This window comes from Octopus bimaculoides, chromosome 19 (assembly GCF_046866305.1).
Source record: "Octopus bimaculoides isolate indiv1 chromosome 19, ASM4686630v1, whole genome shotgun sequence".
Taxonomy (NCBI): Eukaryota; Metazoa; Mollusca; class Cephalopoda; order Octopoda; family Octopodidae; genus Octopus; species Octopus bimaculoides.
Genome location: NC_142946.1, coordinates 21,877,713 through 21,897,890, shown reverse-complemented (window position 1 = coordinate 21,897,890; position 20,178 = coordinate 21,877,713). Strand labels below are relative to the sequence as shown.

Here is a 20,178-nt window from a genome sequence, read left to right as displayed (position 1 = left end):
ATATGAAAAAAGGTGATGAAACTAATTTTGGAGGTATTATCTATATTATATACCAAAAAAGATTTACTTTCATATATTTATAGAAATAAATATATCCATCTCCAGTATTTGAGCCTCAGAAGAGGAGAGGTTAGTAAAATATCCAAACTCGTTAAGTTCAATGCAGCATTAATGCCTAACCTCATCTATGGTCGTGAATGTTGGGTAATGACTAAAAGAGTAAGATTGTGAGTTCAAGCAGCCAAAATGGGGTTCTCTGGAGAAATATTAGTCAATAGGATGTGCAGCTTGGAGATTAGAGAGTTTCTCCAGATAGAGCCACTACTTTTCCACATCAAGTGGTCACAGCTGCAGTACTACAGACATGTTATCAGAATGTCACAGGAAAAAATTGCAAGATGGATTTTTCAAGCTGAGCTAAATGGCAAGAGACCTAGAGGTATTCTAAGAATGAGATGTTTGGATAATATCCATAGTCTCAGTTGGTCATACTTGGGAATCCAGACAGAAAGTTTAATGACTGTTGACTGCAGTCTAATGACTGGAACAAGTAAAAGATAAAAGATGCATTCATCATCAACAATACTGTAGTCATAATTTCAATGTCCCCTTTTTCATGCTTGCATGAGTCAGATGGAATTCTGTGGAGCACATTTTCTACAGCCAGATGCCTTATTTGTCATCAGCATTCACCTGTCCCAAAGCTAGGTAATGTTTCTCTGATGCCATACATTTTTTCCATGTGAGATTAGAAATGGTCTACTCCCAGGAGACCTAGGAATAGACCAAAAATGAGGTGACTGGATAATGCCCACAGTCTCAATCAGCTACACTCGGGAATTCAGTTGCAAAGTGTTATAATAATGGTTGCTTTTGAAAGGGCTCCATGGAGAAGGTGCCTGAGGACTGTACCTCTATAACTTTCCCAAGAATAGTTGGCAAAGAAGATGGATGGATGGATGTACATGTTTATAGAAATAAGAAACGTAGTCTTTGCTAAACACATTTTGTTTTATTTCATTTATTTCTTTCAAGGAATCCTAATATTTCTTAATGAATTATTAAGTTCACCTTACTTTTATTAATATATTTTCATTTTACATTTTATCCAGTTTTAATTATACTTTACTTTAAAATTTAGAGAAAAAAATTACTTTTTTCAGTTGAGCAGACTTGGTCAAATTATGTTCAATAGATCTATGGCAAAAGAGTAATTAATTAATCACTTAATACAGACTTGAAGTTTCAATGGGCTTAACATAACTAATCCTGTTTACACATTTTCTCCTCTCTCCTTGCTCTCTAACATATAAGGCTTAATATTCCTAACAATTTCAACAAAAACATTCCACCTCATGACTTTATGATAATATTCAATTAAAATTCTATATGTAAACAAACTGAAGTTTTTGTTTACTAAAAAAATAATAATTACCAGTTAATGGAACAAATAGAATGGCTTCTTTAAGTTCATAATGCTTCACTGAATATTGATTTAATTCAGTTTTTCTAATTTTATTTTCCTTAGGACTAGATTCATTTTTTTCTGTAAAATGAGAATTGCATTTCAAATATTTAAAAAAACACCACTAGAAACTGAAAGTTTAAAGAAATATTACATTAGCTATTGTTCATGTTATCACATAGAATTTAAAACACAATTTTAACAAAATCAGGATGTGTTAATAATGAGAAAAAAAGAAAAAGGCTGGGGGAGGGATATGATAAAAAATAGATATGATGAGTTTTATTTCTTAATTTAGTTTATTTAATTTTCTATGCTTAGTTTTCTTCTTTTTTTCTTTTTTTTTTTTTTTTTTTGCAAACAACATAATATTCAATTCAATTCAGCAAGAGTTCTATAATTCTTATGAATTTTGTATATAAATTGAAGAGAATTAATAGATCCATCTGAAAAAACTCTATAAAATATAAAACATTTGTTTTGATCAAGTTAAAAATATTCTTCAAAATGATAAACTTTTGCATGAAATATTCTAAAATACTTGATAATATAAACAATATTCATTGTGATTTCATTCAAGAGTTTCAAAGGGTTCACCTACGTAGAGAAATAGATATAAACAATTGATAAAAAGATATTGCATTTCCAATCAAGATGAGTCAGTATTTGTCCAGCTGCCAATATTTGAGTTGGTGTAACGTGTATTTAAAATATTTTGATAGCTACCAATATTGCTCCACCTACTTCTCAAACTGGGACAAGTATAAATCAGAGTGTTCTAAGATATAATGTACTATCAATAAAAGATGTCACAGAGAAATACAATAAACATAAAATAAATATTAGAGCTGTGTTTGTAACAGAAAAAGTATTCCTATTTACACAATAGAATTTATCAAATATATAGTGTACTATATATTTTCCTTTTTTTTTCTTTTACTTGTTTCAGTCATTAGACTGCAGTGATGCTGGGGTACTGCATGAAAAATTTTTTAGTTGAATGAATCGACTCCAGTATTTAAAAAAAAATCTGGTACTTGTTCTATCATTCGCTTTTGCTGAACCACTAAGTTATGGGAACATAAACACACTAATGCTAGTTGTCAAGCAGTAGTAGAGGGACAAATACAGATGCAAACACATATGCACACACACATGCACGCATGCACACATGCACACACACGTAAGAAATCCTCGGAGAAAAACAATTAGTTAACATAGCTAATTGTTTTCTTATGGAAACTTTTTTTTAATTTATTGATCCAGACAAAATTGCTATGACAGAAGAGAGAGAAAATTTCAAATGGTTATCTGATCAGTTATTGGCAGAAGTTTAAGGGTAGGAAGGAATCCCAAAGGCAGGGAAATAATTTGTCTTACATTCCTTCTGAAGCTAGAAAAAGTATGGCTAATGAGAAATTAAACAAAAAACAGATTTGATTATGTTTGGGATATAGCTGAAAGCACTAACAAGAGCTGAAAATTGCTGGTTATAAGAAAATAAAGCAAGAAAATTAGAAATTTTTTGTTTAACCCTTTATCATTCAAAAAGGCCATATCTGGCCCAAATATTTCACCTCTTTCATGTTCAAACTGACCAGATTTGGCCTCTCACACCTTCCCTACAATGTCATTCTAAAAATAAAGAACCACATTTTCAGAATCTCAAAGCCATGAGATAATGCATGACTCATTTGAACAATGTGAATAAATAAGCATTACAGTTGATAGATTAATCTGAATGCTAAAGAGTTAAAGTTGTTTTCAGGATCCTATAAACTGTAGTAAGGAATATATGTACTTTGAAGAGAGCCGACTAATAATATTTACTACTCTAAATGTTTATGAATACATATCTTCATTGATAGTGCACTGTAAACAAAGATTATCAGTTGTTGAGTACATAAATCTGCCATACATGCTTCTGCAGACATCCAAAGCGAGTGCTGACTTTGGCAATATGATTGTCAATATTATTTTCAAAAATTGTGTCATTAGAAATGACACTCCCAAGTAGCTGAAGTGTTCAACTGTGTTAATAAGTCAAACATCCTAATCCTTCTTACTGCATAGCTAATAAATCTCTACATGTGAGTGTGCGTGTAAAACACACACACACATATGAAAGTTATGGAGAGAGCCATAGTCCAACTAATTAGGGAGAGAGTTAGTCTAGATGAGATACAGTTTGGTTTTATACCAGGTAGAAGCACCACTGCTGCTATATTTCTGATAAGGCAACTGCAAGAAAAATACCTAGCCAAAGATAAACCTCTGTACTTGGCTTTTGTTGACTTGGAGAAAGCTTTTGACAGAGTCCCCCGGTCCCTTACCTGGTGGTCAATGTGGAAACTACGGATAGAGGAGTGCTTGTTGAGAGCTGTACAAGCGTTGTACAGGGATGCTACCAGTAAGTTGAGGGTGGGCAACAAGTACAGCAAACAATTCAGGGTAGGGGTTCACCAAGGATCAGTACTTAGCCCCCTCTTGTTCATCATATTCCTCCAGGCAATAACAGCGGAATTCATGACAGGCTGCCCCTGAGAGTTCCTCTATGCTGATGACCTTGCTCTTATAGCTGAATCACTACCTGAACCAGAGAAGTTCCAGGTATGGAAGCAAGGTCTAGAATCAAAGGGCCTTATAGTTAACCTAGTAAAAACCAAAGTCACAGTAAATAGGAAGGCAGACAAATCACAAATCCCTTCAAGGAGATGGCCCTGATCAATCTGTAGAAAAGGTGTAGGAAGAAATTTCATAAGATGCACCCAGTGTAAGCTTTGGACAATAAAAGGTGCAGCAACATCAGAGGAAGGTTAACAGGGAAACTAACTTTTGTATGTGGAAGATGCACAAGTACAATAAATGCTGAAAATGTGCAGATAATAGACTCCATCAACTACCGGGGGATGGGGTGCAAACTAGAGATAGTAGATAGCTTCCGTTATCTAGGTGACCAAGTTAGTAGTGAAGGGAGATGCTCTATGAGAGTAGCTGTGTGAATAATATTAGGTTGGGCAAAGTTCAGAGAGCTCCTACCCCTGCTGGTAACAAAGGGCCTCTCTCTCAGAGTGAAAGGCAGATTGTTTGATGCTTGTGTGTGAACAGCTATGTTGTATAGCAGTGAAACATAGGCTGTGACAGCTGAGGGCATGCATAGGCTTGAAAGAAATGAAGCCAGTATGCTTTGCTGGATGTAAAATGTCAGTGTGCATGTTCGACAGAATGTAAGCATCTTAAGAGAAAAGTTAAACATAAGAGGAATCAGATGTGATGCGCAAGACTGTGCTGGTATGGTCATGTGATGTGTATGAACAAGGACAGCTCTGTAAAGAAGTGCCAATCTCTAACTGTGGAGGGAGTCTGTGGTAGAGGTAGACCCAGGAAGATATGGGATGAGGTGGTGAAGCATGATCTTCGAACTTTGAGCCTCATAGAAGCAATGATTAGTGACTGAGACCTTTGGTGATGTGCTGTGCTTGAGAAGATAGTAGATAGCTTCCATTATCTATGAGGCTCAAAGTTCAAAGATCATGCTTCACCACCTCATCTGATGTCTTTCTGGGTCTATTTCTACCACAGACTCCCTCCACAGTTAGAGATTGGCACTTCTTTACACAGCTGTTCTTGTTCATACACAGCACATGACCATACCAGCACAGTGTTGCACACCACAAAGTGGCTGAGTTCCTTTCGAGTGTTTGGCCACATGAAGGCAATGACCAAGACATTTGGCATTATGTCATGCTTCAGAAGACCCATCAAGCTAAGCAAAATCACAGTCATGGCAGATACTGGTGTTACACAAATTGCCACCCATGCCGGTGGCACGTAAATGCACCCTGGTGTCATGCAAATGGTAGTAAAGGCACTCATTACACTATCGGAGTTGTTGGTATTAGGAAGGGTATCCAGCAATAGAAACCATACCAAATCAGACTGGAGTCTGGTGCAGCCTTTCAGCATGCCAACCCAGCCAAACCACCCAACCCAATCCAGCATGGACAACAGATGTTAAATGATGATGATGATGATGATGATGATGATGATAACACATAGGTTCTGAGAAAGTCAACAAAAGTCTACATTGACAAAAATGATTAATGTTATTCTTAAAATAAGGTAAATGAAAAGAGTTCATTTCCCACATTTGTGATAAGACCATGATATTTTACAAACTTAACTCATTTTATGAATTTTAAATTTTACATTGGTAAAATGTGTTGCAATCCCATAATTAAGTAGTAAATATTCAACTAACTTTCTTCTTCAATGTTTTTAGATTTAGATCTCATCAGAAGGAAATTTTCCAAGGGATTTTTTCCAAACTTATCTTTAATATGTACATTAACTGAAAGTAAAATATAAGACACTTTTTAATGCAGAGAAATAAAAAATTACATAGATACAGTTTACAATTTGAGCACAAGAATGAAAATGAAAAATGTAAAATTTTACAAATAGTACTTATGAAAAGACAAAAAAAATGTTAACTTGTCCAGCTGGTAATCTTTATGGTATTATAGAATAACTAATGACAGAGATGAAACATTTCTTAAGTCTGGTAGAATTCACAATTTAAACAGAAGCAGCTTCAATTTTTATATACTTTTTACTTGCTTCAATAGAGAATAAGAAAAGCACATTCTATGAATAATATTCAAGTTATACTTAGTTGCAAATGAATGAATGTTCCAAAGCACAAGAAAATATATTCAATGCTATTTTACTTCCAAAAGAGATTAACTGCTATGTAATCATATGTCAGCAAAACTTTTCCAGAGAAAGTTCTAGAAGGAGAACAAAGTTGACATTACCTTTAGGATGTACTTGAGTCTTTTTCAAATAGTTTGGTGGTAAATACTTTTGTCTATGAAGTTCTGATGCTTCCAGAACAAAATCCATTTCATCTATTCCAGTTGAAATTATTCGATTAAATAAGCATGGATAAAGATAAAAAAAAACATTATATTGTGAAAGAGTGAGAGAGAGAGAGAGAGAAAGAAAGGAGAGAGAGAGAGAGAGAGAGAGAGAGAGAGAGAGAGAAAGAGAGAGAGAAAGAAAGAGAGAGAGAAAGAAAGAGAGAGAGAAAGAAAGAGAGAAAGAAAGAGAAAGAGAAAGAGAGAGAGAGAGAGAAACAGACAGACAGACATACAGAAAGAGCTTCTAAGAAATTACTCAACCTGTTCGATCATCATCATCATCATCATCATCGTTTAACGTCCGCTTTCCATGCTAGCATGGGTTGGACGATTTGACTGAGGACTGGTGAAACCGGATGGCAACACCAGGCTCCAGTCTGATTTGGCAGAGTTTCTACAGCTGGATGCCCTTCCTAACGCCAACCACTCAGAGAGTGTAGTGGGTGCTTTTACGTGTCACCCGCACGAAAACGGCCACGCTCGAAATGGTGTCTTTTATGTGCCACCCGCACAAGCCAGTCCAGGGGCACTGGCAACGATCTCGCTCGAAAATCCTACAGGAGCCAGTCAGGCGGTACTGGCAACGGCCACGCTCAAAATGGTGCATCTCATGTGCCACCCGCACAAGAACCAGTCCAGGGGCACTGGCAACGATCTTACTTGGCTTGCCGGGTCTTCTCACGCACAGCCCATTTCCAAAGGTCTCTGTCCGTAGTCATCGCCTCGGTGAGGCCCAATGTACGAAGGTCTTGCCTCACCACCTCAGCCCAGGTCTTCCTGGGCCTACCTCTTCCACGGGTTCCCTCAACTGTTAGGGTGTGGCACTTTTTCACGCAGCTATCCTCCTCCATTCTCACCACATGTCCATACCAGCGCAATCGTCTCTCTTGCACGCCACAACTGATGCTTCTAATGTTCAGCTTTTCTCTCAAGATACTTACACTCTGACGGGTATTCACATTGACATTACACATCCAACGGAGCATACTGGCTTCATTCCTTGCGAGCTTACGTATGTCCTCAGCAGTTACAGCCCATAAAATTCCTGCTTTATAGGAGCAAGCATGACTGTAGTTAAAATGCTCACTTTGCAACCATGTGGTTTTGAGTTCAGTCACACTGTTTGGCATCTTGAGCAAGTGTCTTCGACAATAGCCCTGTGCTAACCAATGCCTTGTGAATGAATGTGGTAAATGGAAACTGCATGGAAGCCTGTCATGTCTATATATAAGTAAAGAAATCTGTTCACCAACTAACCTTCCCACCTACTTGCATTCTGACTTAAAAGCTCAGTCACCTAACAGCATACTTCTCTAATTACAAAAGCTTAAACACTTGACTGAATTTTGAACTATAACCTTCACATTCCCCAAAACAAAAGGTTAAACAGGATAAAGGATATCCTAAGCATAGAATTGCATTTTAGATTTTAAACAACATACCCACAATAAAGATAAGGGACCCATGGCTGGAAGGTTGATTCAATAATTCTTAGATCAGTAATCAATGTGATACAGATCTGTAGTGAATCTTGCAAGCATGAAGTAGATTCGATCCACCACAGCCAAATTTAAATTAACAGTTGAACAGAACTTTTCTCATGGTAAAACAATAGTTTTTCTGTGACAGCAGTTTTACATTTGCCAGATTGCTTTAGCTAGGCTGAAATAATGTCTTCACCACTTGACCTTTCTAACCTCTTCTATTTCACCAAAAGCTAGAATTAAGATAACAAGACCACCAACTAAATCCATTGTTCTCAACGATATGTCTATTCTTCTGGATAGTTATAAAAGCAAGAACCCCAAGCAAAAATCAGTGAGTCACTTTGGTGACAACTCTTGAGTTGAGAGAAAGCTAACATCAGTTAATGAACCGACCACTAGAATCATGGAAGCAGGCAGACAAACGGCCAGAGGGGAAAAGAAAAACGTCCCACACTCTCCAGACTTCTTTCTTTGCAGCCTCATTTAGTGCAAGCGTACCATCATCCATGCGAACACATTTCTCTCCTACAACATCACTATTCTCTCTCCTACACTGTCTTGCAACACGAAATACCTCGAGTCTTTGGTCCTCACGGCGCAGAACATTGGCAAATCTTTTCTTATCTGCTTTCCCTCTGACTAAATAAACCTGTCGCCTAGCCTCCCTTCTGGCACATTGGTACAATTCCCTGCTACCACCGTTCTTCCAGTCCTTCCAAGCCTGTTTCTTTTGTCTAATAGCCCTGTCTACCTCCTTGTTCCACCACCACGTTACTCTGGGTCGAGAGGGGACCTTACACCAGCCACAGATCTGGTCGGTGGCTTTCAACAGGTTGTCCCGCAGAAATCTCCAATTGTCTTCCACTTTGTATGATGCTATATCCCCTTCTATTTCGTCAAATGCTTCAAGTAACTTGTCTCTAAGTCTCTGTCCATTTGCAGGGTCTTTAAGCTTCCACACCCTTCTCCTCCAAGCCGGTCTAATTCTGGGCACCCATTTTGCCTTGATCCCGAAGTCGCTAACTACTAATCTATGTTGTGGGGTACATTCTTCGCCAGGGTAGGTTTTGGCATTTATAAGCCGCCCTCTTTCCCTATTTCTGGCAAGGATGTAGTCGATTTGGCTAGAGTGTCTGCCGGAGCAGTAGGTGACTAGGTGACTGGCAGCTTTCCTGAAGTTGGTATTGCAGACCATAAGATCGGTTGCATCACAGAACTCCAGCAGTCTGGTTCCCTCCTCATTGCGGGAACCAAAGCCATAGCCTCCATGTATGCCATGGAAGCCTCCAGCACGACGTCCGACATGGCCATTGAAGTCTCCAGCCACAAAGAGAAGGTCCCTGTCACTTGTCGACGAGGTAGTTTGCAAGAGGGTGTCATAGAATTGGTCTTTCAGACCATCTGGTAGCTCCAGTTGAGGTGCATAGGCTGAGATGACAGTAGCTAATCTATGATGAAGCACTAGTCTAATCTTAAGTACTCTGTCACTTATTCTAACTACCTCGATTACCTTATCCACCCATTTCTCTGCTAGAAGTATTCCTACGCCCCTGACCCCATCAGTGTTCTCTGCCCAGAAAATCTTGTACCTGTGTTCTTTGCCTGTGAGGAACCTCGCAGAACCTCCTCTCCATCTTACTTCCTGGATGCAGCACATGTCTACGCGTCTCCATTCAAGCATCTCAACAATTTCACCAGATCTACCTTTCAGCGTGCCGACGTTGAGAGTGCCAATCCTAACAGTATGGGTGTTGGGGGTGTGGGCCTGTAGCCTGGGAAGGGGAAAAGCAGTGTCGTGTACCTGAAAAGAAAGCTTGCAATTGGCAGAATTCATAAGCAAAACAGTACCTACAACCTGCAAACATTACTCAAACTTTATGCGCTACCCAGAGGTAGGGGAGGAGATGGCCGAGGCCACTAGATGGGTTCCGGGAGACAGCCGAGGATGACAGAGGAATGAACTTCCGGTGGAGGGGGTGGGAGGGCGGGTGTACCACCAGCCAGGAGATAGACTTCTTAATCGTAGATTCTAAATATTTGAGAGACAACAATGCATAAATTGTAATTTTTAAAGGAGCAAGGAAAGATGGCTAAGCTTAGAAAATGAATAAGTATGAATTTAAGACAAAACTGAGTTCAATTGAATTTCATGGAGAGAAACAGATAAATAATAGAGGACAGACTAAAGCGCAAAAAGGTATGAGAAAATGTTGAGGCAGTAAATAAATAAAAATCTCTATCTTATCTGCAGCATAATCGTGGAGACTTCGTCATAGTATGTCAGCGGAGAAGAGATTTAAGACAATTTAGAAGGGATTTCTTATTTATATACCCGGAACCTGAAACCTTAAGGAAACTACGATAGAGAGAGAGAGAGAGAGACTGATTTAGAGTGAGAGGAATAGACGGAGGCATGGCGAGAGAAAGATACATATATATAAAGAGAGAGAGGGGGGGGGACCAGTCAAGCAGCAATAATTCAATTTCGATTTTAAAGGGAACAAGGAGTGTGATTGTTTATTTCATGCTTTTCACAAATACTTCTGCAATGTAAATAGGAGACTCCCTTTGGTCATGAATGACCATGGGATTGCACCTAGAAAGTTACCCTCTGAGGCACAAGTCCGGGCAAGCTTGTTTGTGGAAGGCCAGCAGTCGCCATGCATAACACCCACAATTTAGTCATTTTTCCTAAGCAAAGATGAAAACAGTTGTACTCTTGGAAGCTGTAGGATCACTCAAGCATAAAAGATGAGCGTTATTTGTAATTCAACAGTGTAAGACTTTGCATTGAGATATACTTAGATTGTGATTTCTGCAATGTGGTGCATAAATTGTCAAGTAAATGAGAGGTATCTTTGCCTCCATTGATTCAGTTGCAAAGTGTTGAGTAAAGTTATTTGATTGCAGACCTTTGAGTCTTTTTATTATCACTGGGTCAGAGATAGTCCCCAGATGGTAACATTGATTTCAAGGCCTTCCCAGATAAGTGACTGGTTATTCAAAGACATTTATAGATTGCAAATTTATTCTGTCCAGTAACCTATTGGCATAGTGATCATTGGCAAATTCCAGAGGTAACACTTTCGTTTCCCTTTAGCCTCACGTCACACAGTTGTTAATGTTTATTTGAGTTGGGTCATGCCCTTCCAATTGCTATACATCTGTAATGCATCTTACCTGTATGGTGAGGAATTCTACATTGGGGAGTGGTAATGACTAGGGTAGGGTAGCTGACTACTTATTGTGATCATTCGTCTTTTGGTTTCCTGTAGCTTTGCTCTCTTTTACAAACCCAGTGAACATACATATATTTCCTCTTTCAAAGAATTTTGAACAAAAGATATAAGACCCAAGTTAAAAAGGTTCCCAGCAATTCAACTTCTCTGGCTGACTTTAAGATCCCTTCCCCAAATAGGAGCCTTAACTCCCACATTTTAGAGCTCCATGAGTTCTATTTTTCAGGAGTAAAAACCTTTCAATAGGTTCCATAAGATTTGAATTTTGGAATCTGGGTATAATGATGAGTAGTATGGGATAAATGTGTCATGATTTGAATTTTTGTTAGGGTGTGTAAAGAGGGGAAAGAACACTCATTAAAATTCTTCATCTGCAATTTTGATGAAATTCGAATCATAGGTATTCCAGTTCATAAGAGAAAATATAAAAGAAAAGTCTAATTCTTCAATTCCATGTGACACGGGCAATGCCGGGTATCTCTACTAGTATATACATATATATATATGCATAGATACAAACACATACACACACACACACACTAATTTTAAGTGAAACTAATTACATTGACATTAAATACCTAAAACTCTTCAAAATAATACAAAGAAGTATACCTATGAACATTGTAAGTACCTAGTTTAGTTAGCTAAATATTTGACAAATGAAGTTAGCTTCAAAGGAAATTCTAATATCAGCTGACAATTTATATCCATTTAGTTTATATATAAGAAAGAAAATAATGGCACAGTACCACAAGTATATTGGCATTTTTCAGGGGATATGATGTCCAGGTCCTGTTGCAAGACAAGATTTTCTTCATCTTGTAAATATTCTATTTGATGAGGTTTTACAGATATCATTCGTGCAAATGGATCCCATGTTAAAATTAGTTCAAGTTCACTTGTAATGGTTTCCGGTAAAATTTCCATTAATTTCATTGCATTTGCAACATGGCACTGTTTAAAGCTTGCAGATTCCAGGATTGGTTCTGTAAAAAGTAAAAAAATAGTAGATGTTTGAAAAGACACAATTAGCAAAGGAGGTGGCTGCTCTGAAAATATAGTAGTCAAAAGAGAAACGGGTTGGAGAAAGTTCAGGAAGATTTTTCCTCTCAGAATGAAAAGCAGAATATATGATGCGTGTGCTAGAACTGCAATGCTGCATGGTAGTGAAATATGAGCCTAGAATACAGAGGACTTGAGAAGACTGGAAAGAAATAAAGTGAGCATGATCCACTGGAGATGCAATGTGAGTGTGTATGAATGACAGTACAAATGTGCAAAGAGAAAAACTGAGTGTAAGAGGAGGGTGCAAGAAAGAAAACTGCACTGGTATGAACATGTAATGCATATAAGGACAGTTATATAAAGGAGTTCTGATCACTTAATGTGGATGGAGTTTATTGAAAGAGGGAGCCCCAGGAAGACATGGGATGAAATGGTGAAGGTTGCTCTCAGGATCTGCACTTTCACAAAAAAGATTACAAAGGACCAGGGTGACTGGCAATTTGTGGTTCTTGAGAAGGCCTGCCCACCTCAGCAAAACCCTCCAGCCTTACCCAATCTTTACACTTCTCACCAAATTCTTCACCCCTCACTCATTTCCCCATTTCTCATTCACTTATTTACTCTTGCAATCTCCATCCACTGACACTGATTTTCTGTTCCCATTCACTTCTACCCATCTCATGCTTTGAGGGTCTAACTGAATACCTCATCACCACTATACTATTTCTTTTCAGCTCCAACCAAACATTTCATCCTCTTTTCTAAATGTGAATAGTCATATAGCTCCTCCACAGCGAGAAACCTGTTCCTCCTATTTCTCTCATCTTCTAAGCACCCCCTCAACTCATAAAACGCTCCACCCTCGTACTATTGTTCACAACTGCAATATAAAATGATAATAAATAAAACAATAAAAAAAAATTCAAAACAAGAACTAACAATGGTATAGATCAATCTATGATTTTGTAAACTGAGCTTAAGTTGGTTTCAGAGTGTACTGGTTATTATCTCTGATTCTTATTGGCCATATGGATCAAGATCTTTGTTTTGTTATACAGAAATATTCAACCCTTTAACATCAATGACAGGATGTAGATAACATAGCAGCTGTTATCAAAAGTATTGAATTTATATCCTGCTACCAACATGCTTATCAATGATAGTATTCTAGTTTTCCTTTCTAAATCATCACAAAATATTTTTTATATTGGTCCAAAGCATGAAGATTACAGTGATAGGGAAATGAAACTAGGTGTTATATGTGCATTTCTCAGCAGCTTAAAATAACGTACGTGAAAGGAAACATTTACAACCAGAAATTAAACCAGATTTGATTAGCTACACATTAATAAAAGATTTTATATGTACATTTTGCAGAGGTGCACTTGCCAGGCAAATGAGTTCATCTGAGACTGTGTCTGGAAACTAAAATGATTGCAGTGTGGAAGGTGGTGTCCATATCACCAGGTCACAGTATCAAGCAATGAAATCTTTGACATCATATTGCAAACAATAAATGTTTAAGTGAAGGTAGCAATCTGTGTGTGCTTCTAAATGGCTAACATGGGTCATCCATGTTGCAGCTTTGTATAATTTTTCTTTTAAATATTGCAATACTATATTGCACTGATGTATTTTTCATTATACGCATTGCTGTCTTACAGTACTCCAATTCAAACCTGTACTTCACAAGCTTTGTGAGAACATAGACTGTTTAACTACCTTGAATTATAGTACTATTAGGACTGAGGGGAACTCTACCTTCTGATAGTATGTGGAAAATATTTTTTAAAAACTCCACAATGACAGGTATCTCATATACTAAGGCAGCACAACAACAGCAATAAACCTTTTTTTTGGCAGCCACATGTTTTCACACTCTATACTCTCTTTTACTCTTTTACTTGTTTCAGTCATTTGACTGCGGCCATGCTGGAGCACCGCCTTTAGTCGAGCAAATCGACCCCAGGACTTATTCTTTGTAAGCCTAGTACTTATTCTATCAGTCTCTTTTGCCGAACCGCTAAGTTATGGGGACATAAACACACCAGCATCGGTTGTCAAGCGATGTTGTGGGGACAAACACAGACAGAAACACACACACAGACAGACATATATATACATATACATATATACGACAAGCTTCTTTCAGTTTCCGTCTACCAAATCCACTCACAAGGCTTTGGTCGGCCCGAGGCTATAGTAGAAGACACTTGCCCAAGGTGCCATGCAGTGGGACTGAACCCTGAACCATGTGGTTGGTAAACGAGCTACTTACCATGCAGCCTACAACAAAATGTTTTACTTTACTTCCCAGTTAGTTTACACTTACAGAACATAGTGTCCTGAAATATAAATCTTATATATATATATCTTTTATCTTTTACTTGTTTCAGTCATTGGACTGCAGGCATGCTGGGGCATCACTTCATAGGGTTTTAGTCAAATGAATCGACCCCAGTACTTATTTTTTATTTTAAACCTGATGTTCTATCGTTCTCTTATAATGAACTGTTAAGCCACAGGGATGTAAACAAATGAACACTGATCATCAAGCCATGGTATGAAACAACCACAAACACACACACATAGATATATACATTTGTATATATCCCAGCTAATATTGGCAATGTCAAGACTGGTCTTTAATGAATCACAGTGCTGAATGAGTAGAGTAGACATATTGCTAGGAGAGTAAAGTAAAGATGAAGTAATTGACATATTCAGAGAGTATGTAAAAGAATAATTAAGTTTAAAAACAGCCATGGTCAACATGACAGTAAGAGTTATTTCTGCACATGCACCACAATCTGCACATGCACCACTGCACATGCACCACAATAGATGAACAAAAAGACTATTTCTACAAAGCCTTTTTGCAGACAACATCTGTAACAAATGACAAAGATCTTGTTATGGCTGGTGACTTTAATGGACATAACTATATTGTACAAAACATTCTTCCAATTCTACTTCTTCCAGTTCTATCACCCACTGATTAAGTTCCATTCAGTCATTATGCAGCATTTCATATTCATATGCAGAGCAACTTCAAATATGTGACAACTTTACTTACCAGGAAGTAGTAAGATAGCCATTTCAGAACAATATTTTTCTTCTTGCCAGATTACCTTTACAATTTTCTCAACACTTCTTGGGCTAACAGCACTGTAATTGAGATGATTGTATGGACTTATTAATATAATTATTATAAGGAATTCCAGGAGTTTAACACATATATTCCAAACAAGATTGAATTTTACCTATTTGCAGTTATTTTATTGTATGATGAATAAATATAGGATGGAATATTTCATCTAAGGTCATTTCCATTAATTGTAAATTAATTTTATTCTATTTAGATGGATACTTCAAAGTTAAATTTTTTGTGGGGTGGTAAAATTTGATACAATTTAAATAATTGAATAACAGAATATTTTCCAGAACTTTGCTTTGTCTTTCAGAACACTGAATCAAACTTTACAAGCATTCTACAGTTATGTAAAAACCCTCAGAAAAACAGGCCTTACACCTAAGAAAGATCTATCAACAACATTATCCCTTTAGCATTTAAGGGATAATGCTAAAGGGATAATGCTAACGGGACAATTTATTTAAGCCAAATATTTTACCTGTTTTATGCTCACCAGATCCTATCTCTCATACCTACTCTACAATGTCATTCTAAAAATATACACTCATATCATCAATATCTTGAGGCCAAAAGATAATACATGATTGATTCAAAACAATGTGAATAAATAAGCGTTACAGTTGACAGAGTAATCTGAATGCTAAAGGGTTAAAAGAAAATATTTAGAATGAAAATTAAACAAAGAATCAATTTCTTGCTTTAGAAATAAAACTACTTGTTACAGCATTTAAAATCCTTTGTCAATTAAATGTTATTTCATGTCATGAGACACCTTCTTTTATGACTTATCAAACTTGTATGTATGCAATTCATTTAAAATTTGTTAAAAACATTTTCGTTTTTATCTTTTATGAATAAGACAGAGTAGCAAGTGTATATAACCCTTTAACAGGGCCTCTGAAACTGGTGGGAGAAAGAAAGAAAAAACAATTCATAGATTGCTGCAAAAGGAAGTCATGCATCAGGACACCAAGTTATTCTCAGATAACTAGAATTTATTACTGAAGTAGTGACACACATAAATTTTTTCTTCCTTATCCTTTATTTTTGAGAGTTGTTAGTGACTTCAGAAACCAGATTGCTACAAAACATCCTTAGATTTGTGGAGAGTAGGGAAAAAAGGTTTGTATTTCATTTATGTATTTTTCAAAGGCAATAGTAATATAAATAAAGGGAAATATCTACAGTTGGGAATTGTAACTAGTTTGACTACTATCAAACTACAAAGCTTTTCTTTAAGTCTTTGTAAACTAAAATGTTGTACTAATTATATTAGCTAGATACCTAAACTGCATTATTGATTATTCTTAATATTATAACATAATCTATGTTCTAGATACTTATACCATCATCATGTGCAGTAAAAAAAAATAACTTACTAATCTTGAGCTTCTTGGATTTTACTGGGAATAGCATTTAAGGAATGAATTAGTTTAGTGAAATCAACTTGTTCTTTTTCCATGGAAACATGAGGGATAAGTGGAACCTCTAATGTCTTAATTACATGTTCTTCTTTCTCTAAAAGGTAAACAATTAAACAACAAAAATTACTCTAGGTTAATAAATTCAATATGATAACCTCAAAACACTTTCAATATTTGTCGACAAATTCAAATAAAGATATTTAAGCTTAAGAGTGAAAAAGAATATCAGTTTGTAAACTCTGCCTTTAATCCTTTTGTTACCATATTTCTGTTGAAATACACTGCCTTTGTTTCAATTGATTTTGTAAATAACTGTCATTAAGCTGGTATTCAGAATATAAATTAGTGTGAAATTTTGATGCAAGGTTATAATTTAAATGACATTAAAACAAAGAATTTGCATCATAGAACTAAGGTCAGTTTCAGGCAGGTTAGTATAAAAAGGATTAATTGCATAACTGTGTGGAGGAAATAGAAATATGTGTTAAATCATACAGATATTATCTGTTCACTAAAAAGATGAAAGGTATGAAGAATATACACATTAACAATATCATAATCTGTGTGACTGTGAATTTCACAGGAAATAATATTTTGATAATATTTCTGTATGCCTTTTTTGTAAGAGAGAGAATTATACAGTTTTATACTAATGTCCTCTGAGATGTGTAGCAGTGGGGATTTAGTTATGGTGTAGGCTGGATTATTAAAGTGATGTATTATCCTCAGCATAATTTCCTGTACCATATTGATTTCAAATTTTGGCACAAGGCCAGTAATTTCAGGGAAGGGGTAAGTTGAGGACATCAGTCCCAGTGCTCATTTTAGCAATTCCAAAAGGATGAAAGGCTAAGTCAACCTTGGTAGAATTTGAGCTCAGAACATAAAGACAAATAGAATACTGCTAAGCATTTTGCCTGGTATGCTAATGATTCTGCAAGCTTGCCACTTTAGTTTACTGTCAAATTAAAAAACCTTACCTTATAGATTTTAATTGTTTGAAAATAGATTAAGGTGTGCAGAGTTGTGTAACTTAATGCAGAATAAACATCAATGAGAGAATTTTTTTGAAGATCACCAATTTTTCACTTGTGTTGCTGATATTTGCATCCTTCATCTATATACATTGGTGAAAGATGTAGACATATATATGTGAGCATGTGTGTATAACAAACAAAAGATTGGAGCTACTGGCATCACATTTATTTCTTGGTTATGGTCATTTGAACAACATCATTTATACTCCACAACTAAAGATTTTTATAAAAATAGAAATAATACATTTCTAAATCTCTCAGAGAGATTTATGCAGTAGTGATGTGATAAAGTAGTTGTATGCTGTCAACCTAATGTGACAGTCCCATGAAGGGAATAATACTACTGCTATTTAGCCCTAGGAAGCAGCACCGCTTCCTGTCGGCCTTGACACATTCCCATTAGAGATACAGAATCAAAATATGCTGCTAAGTATGGAAATGGAAACTACACGAATGAATGACAAACCTATCAGGATATATAATGAAAAGGAATTGCAATAATATCTGAATTTGTACTAAGATAGAAGGGAAGGTACAAAGTAGAAAATAAGGATAAATAGTTTTGTTTTAATTTATAAATTCATTTTTATTATATTTCAAATTAATGGATTTTTTTGTTGATTGAGAATAGTAATTAATTGTTAACTGCTGTTACATACCTGGATAAAACAGTTGCATAGGCTGAGTTTCAGTACAAGGTGCAGTTGAAAATTTTTCAAAAATATCAAAGTCTTTTAATAGTAGATTTTCTATAACTATCAAAAAAAGTAAGAATTCAGTAAATCTATATTTGAAAAGGGAGGTTCTAGAAAAGGTGAACCAAAAATTACCTGTCTTTCTATATCTGGTCAGTTTAGCACGACTGACAGATGTCCACCCTGCACTCAAAAAACAAAGAGACTTTTATTTACAAAATCTGGATGAAACTCGAACATTTCATGTTGGAATATGCACGCTCTGTTGGATAACAAGAATGATTGTAGGTCTGAAAGATGCACTGCACTTGTTGCTCACGAACTGAACCACTATAACATTGATATAGCTGCAGTTTCAGGGACTCGTACAGAAGATGATGGTGAGCTTCAGGAAGTAAGAGGTGGATACACCTTTTTTTAGAATAGGAGGCAGAAGGAGGAGTGCAGAGAGGCTGATGTTGGCTTTGCAGTTCGATCTGACATCCTTAAGAAGTTAGAGGAGCTTCCTTTAAATGAACATCTAATGACTCTACGATTGCACCTGAAAGGTAGGCTACTTTGACTAGTTGTGATGAAGATAAAACTATTTTTTATACCCAGCTGAGAGCCATACTTAGGAAAATCCCCAATTCTGATAAAGTCATTCTACTGGGCGATTTCAATGCCAGGGCTGGAACAGACTGGCAAACATGGAACTCTTGACGCATTCTGAATGTTGGCTGGACCTTAAAAACTCCAGACACACAGGTTCTGAGAACAGCTGATATCTTGAGTATTGAGGCAATGGTGCACAAGCACTGGTTACATTGGACTGGACACCTTATTAGAATGAAGGATAGCAGGATCCCTAAGCAGATGCTATATGGGGAACTTGTTAATGGAAAGAGACTCCTGCAGAAACCAAGGCTGTGATTTAAGGACTGTGTCAAGTCCTCATTAAAGGCCTGTGATATGCAGGAAACTGACTGGGTGAGCAATGCCTGTCATTACCACAGATGGAGGAAGCAGGTTAAGGAGAGGGTCGACACCTTTGAGAGAGCATGTATTCTGCATGAAGAACTTAAGTGTGCTGCTTGAAAGCGTACTGCTGGTGTAGTGAATGGGGAAAGCTTGGTTTGCAATGTTTGCAGTTGTGTATGCTTGTCAAGAGCAGGGCTCATTAGCCACCAACGGAGCAACAAATGCAAAATATAACACACACGTCTGCAAACCATTAGTGACCATGATTTTTGTTTTAGCTTTATGTAAACAAGTTATTTCAACTGATATATCCCCTACAAGTTTATTTACAAACCAATCTGAACAAGCCTCTATTTTTTAAACCACAAGAAAATGATACAAACTTTTCTTGAATCACTACATCAACTTTGGGCAGTCATTGACAATTTTCAGAAAGTCAACAAGATTGTCCATTTTTATGATTGCTGAATATCTATAAATCTCTTTTTTATTATTCATTAAACTATAGAAAACATTCTCCTAAAAATATATATGTGTGCAAACTAATGAAAGATGTATAATAAGATGAAAATATCAATGCAAGAAAAATCAATATCAAAGCAGTTAAAAAGTTATGAAGCAATAAATTCAAGTAAGAAACAATAATTGCATCATACCATCATTCTCAAAGTTTATTTCTTCTGCTTTCAAAGGGAATAAGTCTTTTACTTGATCAAATATTGATTCATTTTGTTCTGTATGTTCAGAGTGCAACACTGGAGTCATTATCATTTCCAAGTAATTCTGCAAG

General features: G+C 36.5%; 1 protein-coding gene across 1 annotated transcript; it reads right to left on the bottom strand.

The window, feature by feature from the left end:
- Window positions 1-407: 407 nt before the first annotated feature.
- Window positions 408-20,164, bottom strand: LOC106872941 (uncharacterized). Its single transcript, XM_089337823.1, has 9 exons — window positions 20,045-20,164; window positions 18,393-18,488; window positions 16,652-16,790; window positions 15,195-15,286; window positions 11,863-12,099; window positions 6,283-6,375; window positions 5,727-5,816; window positions 1,436-1,546; window positions 408-541 (listed from the first exon to the last, which is right to left on the bottom strand). The coding sequence occupies exons 1-9, from the start codon at window positions 20,157-20,159 to the stop codon at window positions 408-410; spliced, it is 1,107 nt and encodes a 368-aa protein (XP_089193949.1). The 5' UTR covers window positions 20,160-20,164.
- Between the last annotated feature and the right edge of the window lie 14 nt (window positions 20,165-20,178).